This window comes from Carlito syrichta, unplaced genomic scaffold (genome assembly GCF_000164805.1).
Source record: "Carlito syrichta isolate Samal-C Ts95f unplaced genomic scaffold, Tarsius_syrichta-2.0.1 Scaffold304477, whole genome shotgun sequence".
Taxonomy (NCBI): Eukaryota; Metazoa; Chordata; class Mammalia; order Primates; family Tarsiidae; genus Carlito; species Carlito syrichta.
The window spans coordinates 152,547-176,182 of NW_007248573.1; the positions used below are offsets into that span (position 1 = coordinate 152,547).

At 50.0% G+C, this 23,636-nt stretch overlaps 1 protein-coding gene across 1 annotated transcript in view; it reads left to right on the top strand.

Moving 5' to 3' along the window:
* The window catches only part of TNFRSF19 (TNF receptor superfamily member 19), a 97,428-nt gene extending 77,300 nt beyond the window's left edge, over window positions 1–20,128 (top strand). The window contains exons 6-10 of the mRNA XM_008060022.2: window positions 5,390–5,554; window positions 6,721–6,846; window positions 11,176–11,278; window positions 12,197–12,602; window positions 16,991–20,128. Of these exons, the coding sequence (XP_008058213.1) occupies window positions 5,390–5,554; window positions 6,721–6,846; window positions 11,176–11,278; window positions 12,197–12,602; window positions 16,991–16,999 (809 nt within the window). The 3' untranslated portion in view covers window positions 17,000–20,128. The remainder of the gene's footprint in view (window positions 1–5,389; window positions 5,555–6,720; window positions 6,847–11,175; window positions 11,279–12,196; window positions 12,603–16,990) is intronic.
* The last annotated feature ends 3,508 nt before the right edge of the window (window positions 20,129–23,636 follow it).

A 23,636-nucleotide genomic window follows, 5' to 3' on the forward strand; every position in this document is an offset into this window, starting at 1 on the left:
AGGTTGTGGTTTTGTTCTTTTGAGTTAGGGTCTATCTGTCACCCAGACTGGAGTGCGGTGTCAGGATCGTGGCTCACTGTAGCCCCAACCTCTTGAGCTCAGGCGATCCTTAAGCCTCAGCCTCCTGAGTAGTGGGACTGCAGGTACACACCATCATGTCCAGCTTTTTTAGTTTGTTTTTGTTTGTAGATATGAGGTCTTACTATGTTGCCCAGGCTGGTCTTGAACTTCAGGGCTCAAATGACCTTCCCTCCTCGGCCTCCCAAAGTGCTGGGATTACGGACCTGAGCCACCACACCTGGCCTGCGGTGTGGGATAGTCTGGGGGCACGGGTGGCCTCACTGATGAGGTGGTGTTTGAGGAAGGACCCGGGCAGCTGGGGAGCCGTCCCTGGACAGTTGGGGAAGAGTGTAAAGACGGAAGCAGTGATGGGGGAAGGTTTGTAGGGGAACAGAGAGGTTTTTTAGGGGCTGGTTGTGGCCATGGGGCTCATCTTTGGGGCATGCTGGGTTGAAGGGGCATCTCTCTCCACGGCGAGGCGTCCAGCAGACTGCTGGATGTCTAAGCCTGGAGTCAAGGAGAGCAACCAGTGACACACGGCATCCTATCAGGTCTGCGTCTCTCACGTAAGGCCGTGCCAATTTCTGTGGGGAGAACCAGTCAGGCAGAGTGGGCATGGGCCTTACGACCAGTAGGGGCATCAGCGTGCAGGACTCCTGGTTCCAGGGGAGTTCCCCTACCCTTAGAGAAGGAACGGGGCCCCTCAAGCACCTCCTGGTGAGTCTTGGTGTCTGCACGAGGGGCCACCGTTTAATCTCTCCAATAAGGATGCTGAGATTCAGCTCAAACCGGCTCCACGTTGCCCTATAACCTTGAGTGTGTGGCTCCAAATCCTGGCTTTCCCAAGTATCAAACGAGGATCGTCAGTGACACTCGTTGCTTCACTCGTTAGGAAGGAAGGAGATGTCACTGAGATGTGTCAGCAAGGTGTGGTGGGTACACGTGTCTACACAAGCCACTGCAGGCGGTCAAAGACGCACACGTCTACACAAGCCAGCATCTGTGGCTCAGCCCCTCTGCAGCCTACATGTGGGCTTCTGGTGTGCAGTGTCCGTGGTGTCCTCTTACCCGTGTCCAGTGACGTGAATCTGCCCCGTAGATGCCTCTCACGTCCTGCCAGCTACGCACAGTGCTCCTGAAGATGCGAGGTGTCAGGGAGGATGTGGGTCTCCGGACCTGACGTCAAAGAAATGCTCGCCAGACGTTGCTGGTGACCTCTGTCTTCTCTTCAGATTCCCCTTCACCTTGTTTAATGCCCTGGTGTCTTACTTGTAACAGACAGTGCATAATGGTTCAGCTGAGCTGAATTTCAAGGGCGTGCATGGTACCACACCGGGCCTGTGCAGAGTATGTAATGAAATGTAGCTTCAGGAGACAGTTCTCACTTGAAATAAACTACCCAGGCAGTGCTAAGATCACGGTGGAATTTAGTAACTTAATTGGTCAGGGCAAGAAAAGCCTGTGTATTCCAGAGAATTTGAAAACTTTCCAAGAATGTGGGCACCCAAAACGCGGTCAGAACCCTAATAAGGTATGGGGGGAATTCCTTGCGGGCATTCACTAATGCTTATTGAACTATGGATGGGACGGAGTCAGGGCTTGGGGGTGGGAGGCCCGTCATCTTGTTGTCACTGCCACAGAACAGCAAGGCAGCACTTTTCAGAGTGTAGCAGATAACTCCTCTTCTGAGGGATTCTCAGTGATCACTCAGTCAACCAGAACTCCGTAGCCTGGAAGCCAAGTATAGCTGGTACAACCCCCGAACTTTTGTTTTCTACTGCTCAAGTCAGAAAGAATCGTAAGAAGATGGGCTTTGACCAGGAGCATCTAGGAATGAGCTTCTGAGATGTTTTGAATTCAGATAGTGTCCAGCCCTGTCCCCAGAGCTCCCATGTTCACTCCTGCATTGCTGCATAGGACAATTCAAGCACGATTTAAAATGATCGAATCATGTCCTATTGGTTTAAAGGTGCTTGTTGTCAGTGACATCATCAGCGTGTAAATAAGAATCAAGATGCAGTTTCCGGAGTCAGACCTCCCTCGAAGATGCTCCTTGGGTGTTTGGGTTCATAAAACGCCTTTTCTCACATGGCTGGCAACAGCCGAGAGACAAAACATGTCTTTTTCTTGTGAGGCTTTCGCCACCACTGACTAAGGAGGGACAGAGAAGGAGCATATGGGATGCCCTTGCCTTGAACACTGATGTTACCATGGCAACTAGGTATCACTGAAATTACAACCCTAGTGTCCTGACATGGAAAGCTGTGTGATTTGGAGAAAATAAATCCTGAGTTACAAATGACCAAATTAAAAATAAAATCTCCGCTTTGGGGACCCTTTAACCCACATAAGTTAGAGACCGTTCCTTTTATGTTAAGGCAAGCAAGATGACTACTGTGTTTTGGAAGGATTTTAAGCAATAAGAAATTAGCGGACACGGCGTCGTCATGATGCTAATTTTACCTGAAATCCCTGTTCTTCCAAGGCTCTTTCTGAATATTTGATGCTGTGTCGACGATGAGCTTGACTTGGCAGTGACGACACTTAGGAACTTGGAAGTCCTCAACTCAAGTCAGGTGTCATACCTGGGATGGGATACTTGACCGAAAATGTGAGCAAAGGAAACCCTTCGCCCTTTGAAGTGACTGCCATCCTCACAAATGCAGATGGGGTGACTGCGTGTCCCACGGTGCCATGCTTGGTCCACGCAGATAGTGCTGGCATTTCCACGTCACCTCTGTGGCGTGACCTGCTGCTTGCACTGCAGGGACGCAGCTTCCTGCCTCATGTGTTGTCAGTGTTCACACAGCTGTTCTTGTGCTCGTGCACCCTTCTGTGCATCTGTCCACCGAGAGAGGCTGCTTTAGATCAGATTTCATCTCTCAGGCCAGGGATATAGTTCGTGTAACTTGCTGCTTGGTGAACATGTAATGTGTGCGGTGTGATCACCGTGGCATCCCTATAGTGCTATGTGAGAGAATATATTTTGTGAATATTCAACATGTTTACAAAATAAGTGTCCTTAAAAATGTGAGTGAATTGTGAGCCCTCCTCAGCTAGACCCAGAGCTTCTGTGGGCCTTCCCAGGTGGGGTAAGAAACTTTTATCCGGGAGGCCTAGAGTCACAGAGACTGGAAATACCAGGACTGACCCTCCAAGAGGACAGTTCCTGCCATGCTTTTTTTTTTTTTTTTTTTTTTAATCGGGGGTCTCACTCTGTTGCCCAGGCTGGATTGCAGTGGCATGATCACGGTTCTCTGCAGCCTCGACCTTCTGTGCTCAGGCGATCCTCCTGCCTCGACCTCCCAAGTAGTTATAGGAGCCCTCTCAAGTGCTATCCTATTTTTCTAATTCAGTAATATCACCCCACATGTTTCTTTCAGGTTCTAAACTCAAGGGTCACACAGTGGAAACCAGTCTTCTTGGGGGTTGGGGTGTAGCCAGGGGCGAGGAGAAAGTCTCAGATGACAAGTCGGCTTGTGTTTGGGTGATGAGTCGTACAAATAGAGATACAAACCTTTGGTCTCTAGTCAGTGTCCATGACAACAGTCACTAGCCACACGCACTGGAGCCGTGGCCGGTCCAAGTGGAAATGGCCATCCCTGTGAAGTCACACTGGGTATCAAAGTTCCAGTACAGAATAAAGAATGCAAAATAGGTCGTTGGTAAACTTGATGTCAAATTCATGTTGAAATGCAGTATTTTAAGCTGTATTGCTAAGTAGAATAAGGTTAACGTCCCCTGTATCTTTTTACTTTTTACATTTGACTTTTAACAACTTCAAAGGACACTTGAGACACAAGTATTACTTCCATGGGACCTACCGCAGGGGGACCTGGCGGCCTAGGGCCACCGTGGGGGATGCATAATGGACATCAACTCGGGAAAGAGAAGATGTGATTGCCCCTCTTTTTGGATGTCACATACCTCTCAAAGTCTCTCTCCCAGGTTCATCTGTGGTCATTTAAGTAGGATATGCAGCTGGGCACAGTGGCTTACGCCTGTAATCTCAGCACTTTGGGAGGCCAAGACGGGAGGATTGCCTGAGGTCGAGAGCTCAAGACCAGCCTGGGCAACATAACGAGACCCCATCTCTATTTTTTTTTTTGAGTCAGAGTCCCACTCTGTTGCCCAGGCTGGATTGCAGTGGCATACTCACAGTCACCGCATCCTCGACTTGCTGGGCTCAGGTATCCTTGTGCTTCAGCCCTCCAAGTAGCTGAAACCACAGGTGTGTGCCACCACACCTGGCTAATTTTGTGATTTATTGTAGAAACAAGGTCTCACTACTTTGCTCAAGCCGGTCTTGAACCCCTGAGCCCAGGCAATCCTCTAGCCTCCACTTCCCAAAGTGCTGGGATTACAAGTGTGAGCCACCGCACCTGGCTCCATCTCTATTTTTTTTTTTTTAATTAAAAATTAAGAAAAAGAAAAAAGTAACTTACATTAAAATAATAAATAAATTAATAAATAAATAACTAGCATCTGCTGTGACTTCACTGGATATGGGTTTCTCATTGAAATGTGTTCACCCGTCCCGTTGCCCTAAGGATAATCAAACTGCTAATTATGGTCATCGTCATTACAGTAGCTGCTGATTCTGCCGCACTGAGCCCACGGCCTATCCTAAGAGCGTCAGATGACGATTTATGAGACAGGTACTGCTCTAGCTGCACTGGAACAGATGTGGACTTGCGACTCAGAGAAACTGAGTCAGGGGCTCACGGTCACAGAGGTAAAGGTTGACCAAGACTGTGGGGTTCAGAATCTGCTCTGAACCACCAGGCAGTCCTGCACTAAAACAGCATTCATTTCTTGATTTTCTTATACCTGCTTCTCCATAGTATAATAACAAATTTGTCTTTTCTCCAAAACGTTGGTGCTTTTCAGTCATTGAACAGCTAAGGCATTCAAAAATCTACTGTCTCAGAAATTGGGGGTCTACTGTAAAGCTGTGAATAATCCATCTCCTCCTTGTTTTCCCCTAAAGTTGCCCAAAAAGTCATCCTTGCATCAGTCTGCTTAGATACGCAGATAGTCTAAATCTAGTTAACTAAGGAACATTCATTCCCTGCTGGGCGCCGAGTTCTGGGAAGACAGAGGTCGAGATGGCAGCCCCCAGCTCCCAAAGACCTCTGCTCTGGTGGTCCCAAAGCAGGGCTCTGTCACACGACACGTCGAGGGCCTGTGGCCATCATGGTGTGGGAACACAGGAGAGGACATCCGGCACATTTGGGGGTACAGGTTGCCGAGGGTGGCCGCCAGCTTCACGTGAGCGTGGCATCTCCGGGACGTCGGGGGTACTGAGCCCGTGTTCCTGTGGTTTCAGGCGCCAGCAAGGTCAACCTCGTGAAGATCGCGTCCACGGCCTCCAGCCCGCGGGACACTGCCCTGGCCGCCGTCATCTGCAGCGCCCTGGCCACCGTCCTGCTGGCACTGCTCACCCTGAGTGTCATCTACTGCAAGAGGCAGTTCATGGAGAAGAAACCCAGCTGTGAGTATCACCTCATCCTGCATCTTAGCATTTGGGGGGAGTGCGTTTCTCATCGTTGCCCTATGCCCGATGCGGGACTGGGGTACAGCCGGGGTCAGCGCGCTGTCCAGGAGCAGAGGGCATGGAAAATGCAGGTGAGCCTTGAGCAGCGCGGGGCTAAGGGCGCAACTCACGGTCTGCGTGGAGCTTTGACGCCACCAGCACTTGACCACTAGCAGCTTGCTCTTCCCGAAGCCCCACCGATAACGCGGAGAGTTGATGAACACACGCCTCCTAGGCTGCCTGTGTTTTATATTCTGTGTTCTGACAATGCAGAAAGCCAGGGAAAAGGAACTGTCATGAAGATAACTGTGAGGAAAGTCTATTGACTGTTCCTGAGTGAGTGAGTCATCACAAAGGTGTTCACCCTCATGGCCTTCACCTAGAGGAGGAAGAGCAGGAGGAGGGGGCGGAGCGGGTGGGTCCTGCCTACTCAGGGGTGGCAGAGGAAGAAGATCCGCATGTAAGTGGACCCCTGCAGCCCAAACCCCTTTTGGTCAACGGCCAACTATAGATTTCATCACATGGCACGACTTTATGAGGAGACGGACAAGCCTATGACGTCCCGTGCCACTAAAATAAAAATTGTTCTCAGAATTGGCAACATAAGTACCCTATGTTTTGAACTTTCTTTTTTCTTTTTTTTTTGAGTCAGAGTCTCACTCTGTGGCCTACGCTGAAGTACAGTGGCAGGATCACGTCTACCTCGGCCTCGACTTCTTGGCTCAGGCGATCCTTCTGCCTCAGCCTCCCAAGTAGTTGGGACTGCAGGCACGCACCACCACACCCAGCTAATTTTTTGATGTATTGTAGCGGTGAGGTCTCACCAAGTTGCCCGCGCTGGTCTTGAACCCCTGGGCTCAGGCAATCCTCTCACGTCAGCCTCCCAAAGTGCTGGGATGACAGGCGTGAGCCACCGCACCCAATCTTACTTTGAACTTTCTTTACAATTATTTCATCTGTGTGTCTCTGAGAAAGAAGAACCAGTCAAGCGCTGGAACGACAGTCGGCTTTTCCTTTAAAACCCCAGAAGCTAGCCCGGCGCCGATCTGTGTGGTGACTCTCACGGAATGTCCCCCGGGAGGGCGCTGTCTGCTGACCAGTTCTCATCCCTGTCCCTCATTTAGGGTCTCTGCGGTCCCAGGACATTCAGTACAACGGCTCTGAGCTGTCCTGTTTTGACAGACCCCGTCTCCACGAGTATGTGCCCAGAGCGTGCTGCCAGTGCCGCCGGGACTCAGCCCAGGCCTGCGGTGAGTCCAGCTGGGGCCGCCGGGAGAACCAGGGTGCAGGAGGGAAGCCAGGGGTGTCCAGAGAACGGCTCGATTTCACTCATTTCTTGTTAAATGATTCTCCGCCGTCCCCCATTGGTTTGGGTGTTTTGAGTCTCTTGAGGATTCAAAAGAAAATAAGCATCTCACTAAAATTCTAGAATCTCCAGCAACTTTGGGGGCAGGTTTGCCTTTCTGGCCTGCTGATTTTAATCACATTAACTTTTCTGGAGTTGGAGATGGTGTCCTTGGCTGTCTGGTTGATTCAAACTGAATGTAAATATGTCTCTTTGAATGGTTTGCTTTTTAAAAAAATTCTCAAAAAAGAAGGTGAGAGGTTCATGACAAGGTTTTCCAAAAACCATAACTCCCTCTTGGATCTTTGACAGAATTGAAAGTTCAGGAAAGTCATTTAAAGGGAAAGTGGCCTCTCACCCAGGTGATGGCGCAGAGGCCACACCAGCTTCCTCTCCCGCAAGTTTCCACTCCTCAGCACACGCGTCTACACCTGCACGTCCGCCTCCTGTCCCCACCTCACAACTCACCTCCTCTGCAAATTAAAAGCCCCCTGACCAGCAGCCCTCGCTACAAGTTGGTCTCAGCGCCCCCATTTTCTGTTACTTGTGTGCGCACCCAAGAAGGCAGTCGCACATTTGGTCCCAAAACCATTCTTTATGTTAAATCAAACATACTCCAATTACGCTGCCTTATCCTCTTCAAACTGTCTAATCTTCCTTTTTAAGAAACTGCAGGTTGAGTGCCCCAGTCCCATACTGCATATACAGCCATGGGTTGCTTAATCACAGGGGAGTGGTCGAAAACTGTGTGGACGTGGACTCAACCTTGAGCAAACATCAGAGGGGGTATTCACACAAGCCTAGATGGGAGAGCCACTTCATACCTCGGCTCACATGGTCTACTCCTGGGCTGCACACCTGCACAGCATGGGACTGTACTGAACGCTGCACCTGAATTTGACACAATGGTAGGGATGTGTATGTAGCTATATCTAAACACAGAAAGGGCAGAATAAAAATTTGGCACTGTTGTCACACGGGACCACCATCGTGCGCAGGGCCCGTCCTTGACAAAGCGTCGTTACGTGGCATGTGCCTGTTTGGAGTGAGAAGTGTTCATCATCATTTTTTTCTACTCATGATTGCTGTCACCCATGTTGGGAATGGGTCAGGAACGAAATGCAAGCCTGCCTGCGGTATGTGCGTGTCTAGCTTTGCCTTTGCCTACGTTGATGAGACTCGCAGAGAGCTATGGACAGCCTCTGTGTGACCGTCAAAGCACTCCAAGAGTGAGGTTTCCCTGGTTCCCATACCGCGGACATCAGAGGTAGGAATGATTTCCTCTAAGAGACGATCTCTGACTTTAAATGTAATGAAACACAGCTCCGTGCAGATTCCGCCTCCCCTTACTCGATCTGGGAAGAAGGAGTCCGGGCACAGATGACCCGTCGCGGGCCCTCAGCACGGACCCTGGGCCTGGACGCTCCCCGCCAGTGCCCGGGTCAGCAGGGCTCACGGTTCGAGACCTCCCTCCTCCACGGCAGGCCTTCTTTCCCTCGACTTCTCGTTTTGACATAATTTCAGAATTACAGAAATGTTGAGCAAGCCAAGAATACACACATATCTTTACCCGATTCCACGAATATTAACATTTCCCAGTTGTTTTACCCTCCCCCTCCCTCACGCTCCCTCTCTCTCTCTCTCTCCACTTCCCTCTCTGCTCTATCTGGTATATACATACTTTTTTTTTCATTTACCATTTAAAAATGTGCTGCAGCTATGATTTCCTTTGACCCTTTAATACTTTAGTGTTTGTTGCTTAAGAACAAGAACGTTCTCTTCTGTAAAAGAGCATAATTATTAAAAGCAAGAAATTAGTATTAATGTAGTGTTCGTCTATAATCTATGTAATCTATGGAGCATGTTCAGATTCTCTTTATTTTTTTTTTTGAACTGGAGTCTCACTCTGTCGCCCAGGCTTGAGTGCAGTGGCATGCTCTTGGCCAACGCAGCCTCGACCTGCTGGGCTTGGAGATCCTCCCACCTCAGCCTTCCAAGTAGCCAGAACTACAGGTGTGTGCTATCACGCCCTGCTAATTTTTTGATTTATTGTAGAGATGAGGTCTTGCCAAGTTGCCCAGGCTGTTCTCGAACCTGTGGGCTCAGGCAGTCCTCTTACCTCGACCTCCCAAAATGCTGGGATGACAGGCTTGAGCCACGGTGCCCAGCCCAGATTCTCTTAACTGTCCCAATATTGTCCTTCATAGTAAACGGAAATTCCAGAAAATATTGTTGCATTCCGTTGTCAGATTTCTAATCTGGAACAGTTTCTTAATCTTTCTTTGTTTTTCAGGACATTGATATTTTTAAAATATACAGGCTCATAATTGTGTAGGCTGACTCTTCAGTTGAGTTTGTCTGATGTTTCCTCAAGATTAGATTCAAAAATCCTGAAGACAGGGGTGCTATGTCCCTCTTAGTGCACCTCTCAGGAGGTACCGGGTCCATGGGTTCCAGGCCTGGTCAGGTTAACCTAGTCACTCAGTGAAGGCGATGGCCGCCAGGTCTCTCCATTTTAAAGTTGTTGCTGTTCTCTTTGTAATTTATAAGTATCTTGTGGGGAGATACTTGGAAACTCTGTGAATATCCTGTTACTCTCCAAACGTTCACCCAGGATTTTAGCCTCCTCTGACGATTCTTACTGGAATCAGTCATTACGATGAGGGCTAGCAAAGTCTGGTTTTCTAATTCCATCATTCTTTCCACATGTATCAGTTGTCTTTCTATCATAAGAAGGAACTTTCCCTTCCTCTCTATCTACTTTTTTCCCCTTTAATTCGTTTAGACTTGTGGCCTGTATTCAGTGTGTTGCGGCCTCTGACCATCGTTTACTCTGATGCCTGAACTATCCGAGGTCTGCCCCATGGGAGTCCCTCCAGGCTGGCCCCTGCGCCATCTTGCCATGTCCTCATCATTCTTCTAGCACTTTCCTACTTTCTGGCCCCCAAAGAAGTTTCAGGCTCATCTTGTATTTTCCCTAGAATGAGCCATTGTTCCACAGAATGGCAGTACCTTTTGCTTTGACATAATTTTGAAGTGCCCCTTGCAGAGTGAGCCTGACACGTGCTTGGTAAATGGCAGTGGACTCAGGCGAGGTCACCAGGGTCTGAGCAGCACACGATCAGATGATCTGTCATCTGAGGCCTCACTCCGAGATGCAGACGCAGGCATGCCTTGGGTCATCCTGCCTCTCAATGTTAACATTCATTGTGTAGACTGAGATGTTAGTTTCATAATATTTCTTCCTGTTTATGAGAGGGAAGAGATATTCCTTGTGGAAAGTCTGGATACACACACAAAATTAGACACGTATATGAAAATATATATTTGCCTCAAGTCTGTTCCTCTGTGTGTGTGTGTGTGTGTGTGTGTGTGTGTGTGTGTGTGTGTGTGTGTCTTTGTGCTTTAGTATGTCTGTGGTTTCGTAAAATCAGAATGATGTATATGCTTACAGAGAGAGTGAGAAGCCCAGAAGGCTATTCACAAAAATGTTGCCAGTGTTTACCTCCAGCTTATAGAATTGGGGAAGATCTATTTTTAAATGTCTTGTTTATTTTAAATTTCTCTCTTTATTTTTTCTTCAGTAAGTTGGTATCATCTTTGTAACCAAAAAGAACGAGCATACTGGTTTGTGAGCTTGGAGCACATGTCTGCTGACACCTAAGTCCCATTCCTGCCAGTAAAGTGACATGTCTGTCTGTGCGTTGAGTTAAAGGGTTTGAACATCTGTATGTTCCTGTTACGAGCCCATCCAACAGGAAAGTCGCCTGTTTCCCTGGCCCTAAGCAGGGCAGGCATCTCACATCACACGCCCGTGCAGACCACAGTGCTGCTTGTCACTGTTTTTTACTGTGGTGCCATGCACATCGCATTCCATGTGGCATCTTAACCTCTTTTAAGGGGCGGCTCGGTGGCACGAAGTGCCTTCTCACTGCCCCGCCCGTATCCACAGACCTCCCATCTTCCCAGGCTGAACCTGTGCCCACGAAACACCACCTGTCCACTGCTCCCCACCCCAGCCCCTGGCACTGCCCCCCCCACCCCCGCGGACATCTTCCCCTGCATAGAAGTGGCTCAGCGATTTTTGAAGATACGAAAAAAGAGTTCTTATCCCTTTTCTCCCGAAAAGTCACCCAAAAGGGAATAGCCGAATTTCCAAGAACCATGGCGAACTGGTCCTAGTGAGAAAGTTCCAGAGAAAAGCACTGAGCGTCACACCTCTGCTGGGTTTTAGGGCCGGTGCACTTGATCCCGTCCCTGTGCTGTGATGAGGCCTGCAGCCCCAACGGGGTGGCGCTCGGCTGCGGGGTGCATTCTGTGGCCACACTTCAGGAGAGGTAACGGGCACTTTGCTTCTGTAACTACATGTTCCCTTGGGTAAATGTACAGTCTACGAATTTACCAATTTTCGTGTAAAACTATGGGACCATCACCTTTTAAATATTGTTAATGACATTTGGGATATTGGAGGGGGTGGTATCCTGGCTGGGTGTGGTGGCTCAGGCCTGTCATCCCAGCACTTTGGGAGGCGGAGGTGAGAGGATTGCCTGAGCCCAGGGGTTCGAGACCAGCCTGGGCAACATGGCGAGACCTCATATCTACAAAACTGAAAAAATTAGCCAGGCATGGTGGCACGCACCTGTAGTCCCAGCTACTTGGGAGACTGAGGTGGGAGGATCACCTGAACCCAGCAGGTTGAGGCTGCTGTAGCTGTGATTGTGCCACTGCACTCCAGCCTGGGTGACAGAGGGAGACTCTGACTCAAAAATAATAATAATAATAATAATTAATAATAATAGCAATAAAGAATCAGGTTAGTCACTCAAGATTGCTAATACCCAGTGCAGCATTCTTTATGCTTTCTCTCTATTAATTTTATTTTTGTCTTGTATCTGTGATTTAGTGACACGTCTGCCATCTGTAAGTAATTTTAAGTGTGCCATGTGCACGTGGTACATTATTTTAGAACTGCAATCAGGGAAACTCAGATAAGACCCAGGAAACTGCATGATTTAGACACTGGATTAAGTATAACTATATCCCTGTGAAAGTAGATGAAATACTCGGTTCAAAGGTAGATGGAGTCATTGGACTCACCAGAGTGAGGTAAGTTTATAACGACAGGAAGTGCTGGAATTCTGACTTCGTCAATTGCTGCGTCATCTAGAAGTCTTAAGCGGGTGGCTGGTGTGTGGCTTTGTAGCGGCGCTTTTTGTCCCCAGCACAAACGTACAACTCTCTGACCGTGTGTGCAGACACGCAGGCCCGGCGGGGGAGACGCCGCCCACCCTCTTCCGGCCCCTGTCGCGGTCCCTCTGCGGCGAGTTTTCCGACGCCTGGCCGCTCATGCAGCATCCCATGGGCGGGGACAGCATCTCTTCTTGTGACTCTTATCCTGAACTCACCGGAGACGACATTCACTCCCTCCGCCCAGAAAGTGGAGGCTCAGCATCTCTGGATTCAAAGAGCAGTCAGGATTGGGCCGGCGGAGCCGTCCCCGCTGAGGCTCCTCCCGACAGCTTGACGGCAGCGACAGGTTCATCCGGACGGAACCACATGCTGGCAGAAGCAGCTCTAGCTCAAGAGGTGCCAGCCTCGAGGAGCCAGCTGGGCCTGGAGAGCGGAGACATCGTGACCCTGGCCACACAGACGCCCCTGCAGGTAAGGCGATGCGGATCTCACATGACCATTGACCTGGGGTCGCCCGGTAGACCAGAGCTCTGTGCCCGCCATAACATCTGGGGAAGCTGATGAGATTTTTCCGTCTTTTGTCCCTTCTTATAGGTTGTGCAATAGTTTCAAAATACGTTTTAAAAGTCTTTTTGTTCCTTTTAATGAACTGGGCTCATCGGTGAAGCCAAAGTGCACGGCTGCACTGATTGATTCTTCCAGGTAAGCCCAGCTCCCTTGCACGGCGCCTGCTGGCCCTCCCAGCAGCGAGAGAGCTGAGCTGGTCACGGGAGCATCTTGTGGGCAGCCCCGACCTTCCTCTTTCTCCTACGATGATCTTACACCCAGGATGTCAGCGCACTTGTTTGCCCCCAAGTTTCCGGGTGGCCCGAGGCGGCCACTTTTCCTGTGCTCCCTCCTCCTGTTGTGTCCTGGATCACTCTGCTCTGACTGATTGATCTGTCTGGTTGAACCTCGATTGTTGGTTGTGATCTGAGGCCAGACACAACCGAAGACCCTCCCAGGTAGAAGGTTTAAAACCGGGCCCGGGGGAGGCGGCAGCTGCCAAGAGATGGGGGCTTTCCTGAGTGCGGTGAGGCAGGGGGCAGCAAAGGGTTCAGGGGCAGGTGGGCCCCGTCTCTGCTTTCCCTTCCGTGAGGACGTGGCCTTTGCTGATTCTGACTCGACGTGTAAACATGTGCTTAAATGGAAGAGCATACTTTGTTAGTATAAGTCCTTGGGGAAGCACAGTGTCCACCTCACGTATAAAAGGACAGAGGGACAGCCACAGCCCAGGTCCCCGAGACCCTGTCCTGCACCGATGGCCTTGCTTTCATCGCCAGCCCCTCCCCACCCCAGCCCAGGGCTGTGGGTGCTGAGGCTGCACCCTGAGCATGCCGTACCTGATGCCGACACCCACTTCCATGAGCTTGTGTTTCCTGGCTTAATTCCATTGAAAGCTCAATCTGGAGTCAAGTGGGAATGCAGATGTATTTAAGTCAGTTCATAAGCTACATACAGATCTAAGTCTGCAGGACTTGTTTTTTAACTACAAAAAAACTTAGAGAATTTAAAGTATAGGGAATTCTGTGGAGAAAACATTTGCTAGCTTTGGAGGGAAAAAAAGTGTTAGTTTTGTTCTCAAAGTGGGGGAAATGGAGAAGACGTAAGTGAAGAAAGGAAAAACAAGCAAGCCAGGCCGTTTAAAAAAGTTAAAACCCACACCTCTGAGCTCTGCCTGGAGCTGGGAGAGATTATTTATTCATCTTGTTTTTTTGAGCCGTCCCATGATTTGTACAATGTCCATGATAATAAATAAGAAAAGCCAAAAGAATTGAGCTGTGATGTCTCAAGAGTGGACCGTGCCCCACGGAACTCGGGCTGAGAGCGCCCAGCAGCCGGGACAGGTGACCGGTCCTTCAGAGCTGCGGGGCTTCTGCGTGCTGGGGAAAACGCAGAGCACAGAGCGGGGTGACCACAGCCCCCAGCAGCAGGGGCATCCGGGGATGCCTCACCCGCTGCTCAGGTGAGTTTCTGGCTCTGCGTCCATCACACCATCGTCCGTCTCTCGTCAGGAGAAAGTCCCAGCAACTGGGATGACGGGGCTCCCAGCTGACCAGCGGCAGCTCTTCAGAGCCTTGCCAGGCATAGAATCGCCCCATGCCTGGATTTCGTAGCTTGTCCCCGCACGCGTGACGGACGTTGATGAGACTGAGGGGTGACACACCTTGATATACAGTCACACCAGACCCAAGTCATCGCCGCCTTTTCCTGTGTCTGCTGGTGGTGGTGAGAGCGGGGCCTGTACGCTCCATCGTGGCAGCTCAGTGAATGTAGGATTTTAGAAGCACATCGTGGTATAGACGGAGTTGGCATGTAATGACATATTAGTTATTATTTCAAAGACAGGGAATGTAATGATCTTGATCTCTATAAAGACACTTTCTGCTCAAATCCCTATGGAGAAAAAGCTGTCATTACATTGAAAATGAATCTGATGAGAAAATGCTCCATTCGGGTGGACACAGGATCATAATTTACTGAGGAAAGGTTTTTACTAACTTTTCGAGATGTGTATAATTACCAGATAATTTAGGGAAATCTACATATGACATTCTGGTTTCAGAAAAGGCATTGTTAGAAAGTAGACCACTTCAAGTTTTCCCCTACAATTAAAAACAGTAAATAACATTCCAAGCCCATTTGAAGAGAGAATCTCCCCCAGATTCTGGAAACCTTTCTCTTTAGTTTGCTGGTCTGTGGCGTGCAGCGAATGAACCTTAGTCTTCAACAGGAAATGGAGACGGCAGCCCCTGCAGACCTTGGGAGCTTGGTCCTCTTTATTTCAAGGGCCAGCCATGTGTTTCACGCAACTAGTTTGGGGTTTTTTTTCCCCCAGTCTCCTAAAGTCTATAGAGCAATTCACATTTCCTCCAACTGGCTGATATTCTGGGGACGGGACACATGTACTTCTCATAGACCGTCTGATTCTGTGGCTCACTCCTGTGAACTCAAACACAGGCTTCTCCCTGGCGTCCGCCCACGACTTCGTGTTCAGTGAGTCCAGCTCTGGGACGTGAACTGTCATAGCTCAGGAGAGTACTGTGTGTCTGTGTGGGAGGCGTGCAGGGCCGTACCCATAACAGCACTTTGGTCGTTACTTGGTGAGCTGTGATTTCGCTGCATGATGCAGTGAAATCCAGAAATGGCATTTTCACTTGCTAGTTTAAGGCCACCCAGCACTGAGGAGGACAGTTGTGGTTCAGGATTCAACACACAGGTGTGAGCGCTGTCTCTGGTCTGTCTGACTTCTTTTTTTTGTTTATTTTGTTTGGGGTTTTTTTGAGTTGGAGTCTCACTCTGTCGCCCAAGCTGGAGTGCAGTGGCACGAACATGGCTCACTGTAGCCTCGACCTCCGGGGCTTAGGCGATCCTTCCCCAGCCTCCCGTGTAGCTGGGATCACAGGCACACGCCACCACACCTGCCTAATTATTATTATTATTACTATTATTATTGTAGAGACGAGGTCTCGCCATGTTGCCCAGGCTGGTCTCGGACCTTGGGCTCAGACAATCCTCTTGCCTCAACCTCCCAAAGTGCTGGGATTATAGGCATAAGCCACTGAGCTTGTAATGCCCCCATTTAAATCACATTTTCTCTCTACCTGTCTCCCCAGAAGGGAACAGAGCTGAGATATTTGGTACATCATTTACTGAGGCTCTGGGGAGGGTGAAGCCAGCGTGGTTTACTAAGACGGCTTTTTAAAGCAACATTTAAAACATTTACACGGGCAAAGAGCAAGAAGGTTAGAAAACATAGAAGATGACCCGGGTACCAGTTTGGCGACCTATTGGCAGAAAGGCTAACTCGCCTCCCACAGGAAGGCTAATGTGGTTATCATCGCCACATCGATTGATCAACGTATTTGATAAAATACGGTCTCCTATTATTCGTGAAAGTATTTCAGAAGCTTCTATTTCTAGGTAATCTCCTTAGATCTGGGAAAAGTTTTCTGCATCAATGTATCTGGCATGTCACCAATGCAAACTCATGGCAGATGAGTTCGTGAAGGGTCCGTGTGGGAAACTGAGGTTTTACACCGCCCGCCCCCCTCACCCCAGTGATGTTCAGTTGTCCACCGCCTCGTGCCTTCCTGAGCAGCCAGGGCCCTCTGTGGTAAGGACAAGGCTCCCGGATCCACTTTGCCGAGGACGTTTGCCCCATGACGGTCATGAGTATTCCAGGGAGATCATTGGAAGAGAAATCCCACCCCATCTACTTCTGAATATTCTCCTACTGAGAGTTTCACACTCAAAGCGGTCAGCAGGTGAAGAAGGACACTGTTCCGTTCTCTGCCTTGTTCTTTAAAGAATCCTAGCATCTCCACCCACAAATGCTTTCAAGGAGCACAACACAGAAGAAACGGGCTTCCAAGGTGTAAATGAGGTTGAACATCCACAAAGGAATTGTTTGTTGGTACATTCTGATTGCTCTGGCTGGCATGGCCGTCTTTTAAGTATTCTCTGCAGTGTTGGGTGACCGAGCTGTCGTGAAAACCTTCATTTCATCCTCAGAGTACACGGGTGCCTGGATATTTGAATACCATTGAACGAGCTTCTTGTGTGTGTGTGTGTGTGTGTGTGTGTGTGTGTGTGTGTGTGTGTGTGTGTGTGTTTGGAGGGTGAGAAAGTAGGATTTATTGAGAAGACAGAAAAACTTCCCTAGTGGGAGGGGACCTGGGGGGGAGATTGCCCTGTCCATGTGTTATTAATTCATATATGCTACTAGTAGAAGTTTTGCATAATAATTGGCTATAACGGCTATGTAGCAGATTTCATGTGTAAGCTGTTGTAAAGCTTTCCTTCTGTTGCCGTTTTAGGAAGCTTGAAGGACTTACTTCTCTCTGCAGTAGAAGTGTGTTTGGAAACCAAAGGCACCCTTCTGTCGGGCTCATGGACTGAGCAGGGCCTGGACCTTGAGTGGCTTCTGGGGAGAGAATAAATCTGACCCAAATGCGGGCATGTGAAGCCTTTCATCAGCAGCTCCTGCGCCAGACCGGCTGTCAGCTGAAACCCCCGTGAACAGCAAGGACAGACTCCACGCCAACTTTGAGGCTTTGCAACAAGCTTCTTTGCCACAAGAGTGACTTCAAAGACCCAAGGGTTGACTTTGCAGCCTACGAGACTGCGGACTTATAACATGAAACAGAAATGCAGCCATGCGTATTTTTATGGTGCGTGTGGTTGTACAGGGCTGAAGACCCAGAGTAGACATTTTCATTTCCTCGTTCTTTACCAGAAATAAGTTCATGTCACCTATGAAATGTCAGCCTAATTACCTTCACCTTTATGTGGAATGGGTTCAAAAGTGAGTGTTTCTATCGGAGAAGGTCGCCTTTCCATCACCTAAACTGACTAGCTTAGAGGGTGGAATTGACTTCATTCTGACGGCCTCAGTCTGGGGTTGGTGAGATGAAGTTGACCGGCCTGACCAGGGATCAGAGAGCAGCTCTCACCCAGCGTCACTTCTGGGGTCACTTCTCACCTTCACCTGTCTCGTGACCACCTGTGGTGCCCATCCCAGGGGGCCTGGGCTAGTGGATGTCACCCACCCGGAGTTAAAAACCACTCAGTGCATGTACCATAGAGATACGTGTGCAAAGGATAGCATGTTAATGTGAAAACGAATTGTCATAGAAACATCAGTGACATCCGTCCCTGTGCCTGGGCTTAGAAGATCCAGAATTTCTTTTCTAGAAAAGTGGCATGGATAAACATAGTGATCTTTGGCTTGCATTGTATCTTATACTGAAGACTTTAGAAATGACAGCCTATCAGGGCCCTACTACTGAAGAAGCTTGGACACACTTTGTGTTAGAACCAGAAGGAAACACACGATCGGCAGGGCCGTCGATGAGGTGAGCCAGCTGCGATGCCCCGTATCATTTGGCCGGGCAGTGCTGTGCGGCCTCCAGTCTTGTGAGATGAGTTATCACATCGTCCCTATTTTGGCCAGAAGAGGTTGGGTTAAGAGAATGGTGCTTCTCTCTGCTAAGGAGCTCTCTCCCTCCCACCTTGGTTCGTACGCACCAGACTTGTCTCTGGAGCCAAGAAATTTACCCCGGTCCAGTCATGAAACAGAGAATGGCTCGTGGACTTGTGACCCTGTTGCTCTGCAGAGGAGTTCACGGAGCAGGGTTTTTTCCCCCTGCTTGGACCTACATGGCCAGATCTGTTCCTTGTCTTTGCACTGCTTACTCTAGCTCTGTCACAGTTACACTTAACATCAGTTTGGGAGGGCAGTGGTCCCCAAGCTTTTTGGCATCGGGGACCAGTTTCACGGAAGACAATTTTTCCACAGACGGGAGGAGAGGGGGTCATCAGGCATTAGAGTCCTATGAGAGGCCACAACCTAGATCCCGTGCATGCCCAGTTCACAACAGGGTTTGTGCTCCTATGAGAACCTAATGCTGTGGCTGATCTGATGGGAAGGGGAGCTCAGGGGGTTATGCAGGCGATGGGAGCCTGTAAATACAGGTGAAGCTCCACCCACCTGCCGCTCACCTCCTGCAGTGCAGCCCGGTTCCTGACAGCCGGTTCCTGACAGGCCACAGTCCTTTACCAGTCTGTGTCCTGGGGGTTGGGGACCCCTGTGTAAGATTTTGTTTTGGCCCTGCTTTCCCACCTCAGTGTCTTTTACCCACCATTTAACCTGAATATTACAATTAAGCTCTTTTCTAGGGTGTTTCCATCTTCTCACTCCTAGCTTCATCACCCCCCAACTTTCTCTCTTCAAGCTGTCCAAAAGGTTTAGTGAGCCTCTTCCCCATGGCCTTTCTCTGCTCGTGGTTTCGGGTTCTGATCTGTGTGTGTGGTTTGCCTGTGTCTGGTACCGCTCATGGCCCCGATTCCTTTCCCAGAAACAGGAAAGTCGTGTCTCTTGGTCACCCCCCGGCCCCAGTCTTTCATGTCTATCCAGTGTCCCGTCATAACTGACTGACTTTCCCTCTTTTCCTTCTTTCGCATAGACCAGTGGCTCTTAAGCTTTGGTAGTCATCAGCTCTTGTGAGGATTGCCCTTAGGACACTCTGTAAACTATTTAGGATTTGAGCCTAAGAGGGCCATGAAAATGCGAGTCAAGCGTCCTCAGGCAACTTCACTGGAACTCACATGTGTGCGCCGTTGTTTGCAATCTGATCACTTCTGTTATGACAGAAGGATGATCAAAGTGAGCCAGGGCTCTAAGCCTTTGTGTGACCTGACTGTATCTTCCATATGTGGGGCCCTGAGTCACTTCAAAGACAAATACTTGCTGGAGAAAGCCAGATGGGTGGGAATGAGACTTTGGCCAAAAATCCTGAAACTTCACTTTTGATCAGGAGAGAAAGGCTTAGGGCTGAAACTGATTTCTCTTGATACCACACCTGAAAACCCAGGGGTTACTTGTACCTAGATGAAGACATTTCACCCCCATCTGTTCTAGAAACATACAACGATGTCATATCTTACACTCTTTGTCAACATTTGAGAAAAAATCCAACTTGCGTGTTCACGCTGCAGGACTATCCGGTGGCATGTTCCGGTGGCACGTGGTCAGCTCAGCTGCCCGAGGGCTGACACTCAAGGTCCGTGGTGGAGAGTCTGGGGGTACAGGGGTACACAGGCTGGGTGCGCATCCTGGGGAGGGAACTTTCACACTGCCGACACGGATGAGATAAGGATTTAAGGGCGGCCGAGTAAAGCCACGACTCTTCTAATTCTGTGTATATGAAATATATTTTTAAAAGACCGCGTTTTCTTTAAAGTGTTCGTACTGCTGTTACCTAGGTTAAGCATGGTTGTCTGTGCTAGTAAGAAAATTTAAAAATTCATTATTGCTTTAAGATAGCTTGAATCAATTTAGAGTTCATCATTACTATTTTGCATACTGGAATTTATACATTTGTAAATTATCCTTTTCTTATACAAATAGTTTTGTAAAACCTTTTTTTATTGGTGAATAAACTTGTTGCCTGGTTGTTTTTTTTATGTGTCCAGTAGGAAAGTGACTGCAGTTCTGGATGCAGGCGTGCTGTCTCTCCTGGCGGGAAGCTGTGGAGGGTCAGGCAGGGCCCTGTCCCTTGGGACAGACCCCCCCCTGGCCCCTCGGGCTTTGTGGGGTGACGGCATCCCTGCAGGTGACCTGATCCTGCTTCTCTGGCTGCCGAAGGATGCTCTGCCCTGTGGAGCTTTGGGGTCAAGATTTAACCACAATCTCTTACTTTTTTTTCTTTCATTTTATGGCACAAAGAGGAAAGGAAAGAAAAAGAGCTCTGTCTGCCCCTTGTTGGGGTCAGCTGGGTGCCCTTCCGCCAAGGAACCTAAAGATGGGAAAACGGGGAGGGAGAGAGGGAGGGAGGGACGACGGACGGACAGAGGGAGGGAGACTTCCACCGACCAGCAGCAGTCACGACAGTTTCTTTTCCTTCTTAGCTTCTGCCTTCCGCTTTTCTTCTCAATCCTGTCTCTCCTTCCCCTCGACAGAGCTTTTGAGACTTCTGCCAGATTTTGAGCGAGGATATTAAACTTCCTTGGGGAAAAAAGGCAAACACCTTAACATGTTGCAGTGACACCGCGATCTCTCAGCGGGCGGGTGAGTCTCTGTGTTGAATGACACCGGATTCTCTGAGGGGGAGACACTGGCTCCTTTCTGCTCCCCCAACCCCCACCTCCTCACCCCTGCCCAACCCCCCAGCGCCTGTGGACCTCCCTGGTGTCCCCAGGAGACTGGTTGAGCTCGGGGTACCATCAACCCATCAACTCTGAGAAAAATTACTCATCTCCTAAAGCTGTCAGAGGAGGTCTGGAGTATTGTGATATCGACAGTGTATTTCCATTATTAACCACAATGATTAAGGCCTCTAGGAAGTGGGCTCCTTGTTCTGAATTTGCGGCTCCATTTTAACCTGAGAATAGTGTCTGATTTTCTTTTAAAATCTGGCACCCAATCAGTATGTAAAAACAGCTTAAAGGGACCCTCCCGGTTGTCTTGAAACTAAACCGGCGGTCTGAGAACTCCCACAGTCTTCTGTGACACCAAACACATTTCGATGAGACCTGGTACGTGATAACGGGGACATAGCTATGCAGACTCCAGGCAGCCATTCACCGTGATGTTAGCTGTGCCACATTTCAGCCACAGCAAGATCGAAAGGTTTCGACTTCAGAGACTGAGCGGGCTGGTGTTGGGTCACTTCATCAACCACAGAGTGGTGTTTGAATACGTGTGATTTATGGCTGCTTTCCTGTCAGCCTCTGGAGGGCTCGAATTTTAAAAACTCACCAGCAAAGACTTCTCTAGATCACGGGTGGGTTTCTGAAGCGGGTCTCGCGTGAGTGTGTGACAACAGAGGACTCTTGTTTCTTACTTCCTGCTTCAGGCAGGGATAGCGGTGTTCTTTCAGCTTTGTTTGGGGTGGAACTTAACGAGCAGAACTATGCAAGTGATTTTCCTTACCTGGGTTGATGATTTACAGTAAACAGAAGAGCTGCCCACTGCCCTGCTGGCAATCTTTTCATATCAAGAGGCAGGTTGTCCCGTGGCTGGTGCAACAGCTGGTGCCACGCATCAGAGACAACAGTCCCCTTGAAGTTCTAAATGCAGAAGGATCACTCTGTGGAGGGGCTGTTTCCTAGGTCAACCCTTAATTTATTAGTCAACAGACATTTCTAGGGTATGGAGTATCTGCTTGGTTCCAACTGCAGTGCCAAGACAGAAGCAGACACTTAGAAACATGAAGGAGACAAGACTTTTAAGGAACTTATGTTTTTAGAGAGGAGGGTCTTGCTATGCTGCCCAGGCTGGTCCCGCACGCCTGGGCTCAAGCGATCCTCCTACTTCAGTTTCCTGGGTAATGGACACCTCCACGCCTGGCTCTGCCTGTGTTTATGAGATAGGTCTTAATTGTAAAGACACATGTGCTCATTCTTCTGGGGACATGCAGGAGCTGGGAGGAAATGTCCTTGGCTCATCCACGAAGGCTCACATGCTCACCAGGTAGGTGTGGGGGCGGAAGATGCTAGAAACACAGGAGGAAAGGCCAGCCATGCTGGGACCTGGAGGAGCGGGCTGTGGCTGGAGCTTGAGGACAGCACGCAGTGGCTCAGGGCGGCGTTCCAGCCCAGCGAGTGTCCCCGGGGCCTGTCCCGGGGCTCGAACCTCCGCTGTAGCAGGCACACTGGCCTCTACGTGAAGGGGGCCTGTCGTGAGAACTCAAGCCCTGGTCTTCCAGGCGTGGGAGGTGTGGAGGGAGGGGAAGGAGGCCCTCTCCAGCCCGACTCTCCCAGAGCTCGAGGAGGGTTCCATCCAGGGTGGAGGGACGCTCTGGCCCCGCTGGGAGCTGGGAGCCTAGCTGCTTCCTGGCAGCTGGACACCTCGGTCCACTCCCATCTCCCCGGAAGCGGTGCTGGGCATCGGGCTTGTTTTGTCTTTTTAGACCCGGGGTATGTGGGTGAGTGTGTCACTCGAGCAAATTGCACGATGGCGAGGATGGGCTTCGACGGAGCCCATCACTCAAGAGGGAATGTGGTACCCAGTGGGTGGTTTCGCCCCTCACCCCTCCCTCGCCACTGTGGGGAGACATTTGTGCCCTTGTCTCCATTCACATGGATATCGCAGTCCTGTCCGCGACAGCGAAAATATGGAACCCACCCCGGTGCCCCTCAACAGTGGATTGAATAAAGAGAATGGGGTGCATAGACACGACGGGATACTACACAGCCATAAAAAAGAACAAAAGCATGTCCTAAGTGGGAGCTGAATGCTGGGCACGCATGGGCACCAGGTGTCTGCTGAAGGCTCGGCAGAAGCACCCACCAGCATCCAACCAACCTTGCACCGAGTCCCTGAAAAGACAAGGGACAGAGAAGAGGACGGGACCCCTTTGGGCCTGTGGACAGCCTTGGGCACCATCACAGGCTTTTCCTGGGACTCAGTCTCAGGGTCCTGCTTCCCCGGAGCTCCAGACAGCCCTGCCGTCGGATCTCAGCCAGTGTCAGAAGAAATGGGCTTGTCTGTCCATGTCTAAATCTTAGCCCATTCCCTCTCCCCTGAAAGGTGAGTCAGGCCTGGTTGCTTCCTTCTCCCTTCTCCCTTTTTTATGGGGATGCCACTGCCTTTGCCTTGTGTCCCCACATGGCAGAGCCCTGGCCTGGGGAGCAGCAGCTTGAGCGACCAGCACCTGCCACTTGCTCTCCTTCCTCTCGGGGGTCACCCTGTCCCATGCTGAAGCCCGTGGTGGCCTAAAAGCTTCTGGCCATGTCTGAGGCCTTTTTGGACCTTCTCAGCACCCAGAGGCGATGTAATAGGGTGGGCTAGAGGTGGGGCCCACACATAACATGGAAGGGACCACCAGGGAGCCTGAGAACCCAGATCCCATGAGCAGCCGTGAGGGACCCACCCAGTGGTCTCTAAGGACCTGGGGCCAGCAGGCAGTGGCTCCCACGGCCGTGACCCAGACACACGCTTCTGCAGGACAAGGTGATGTG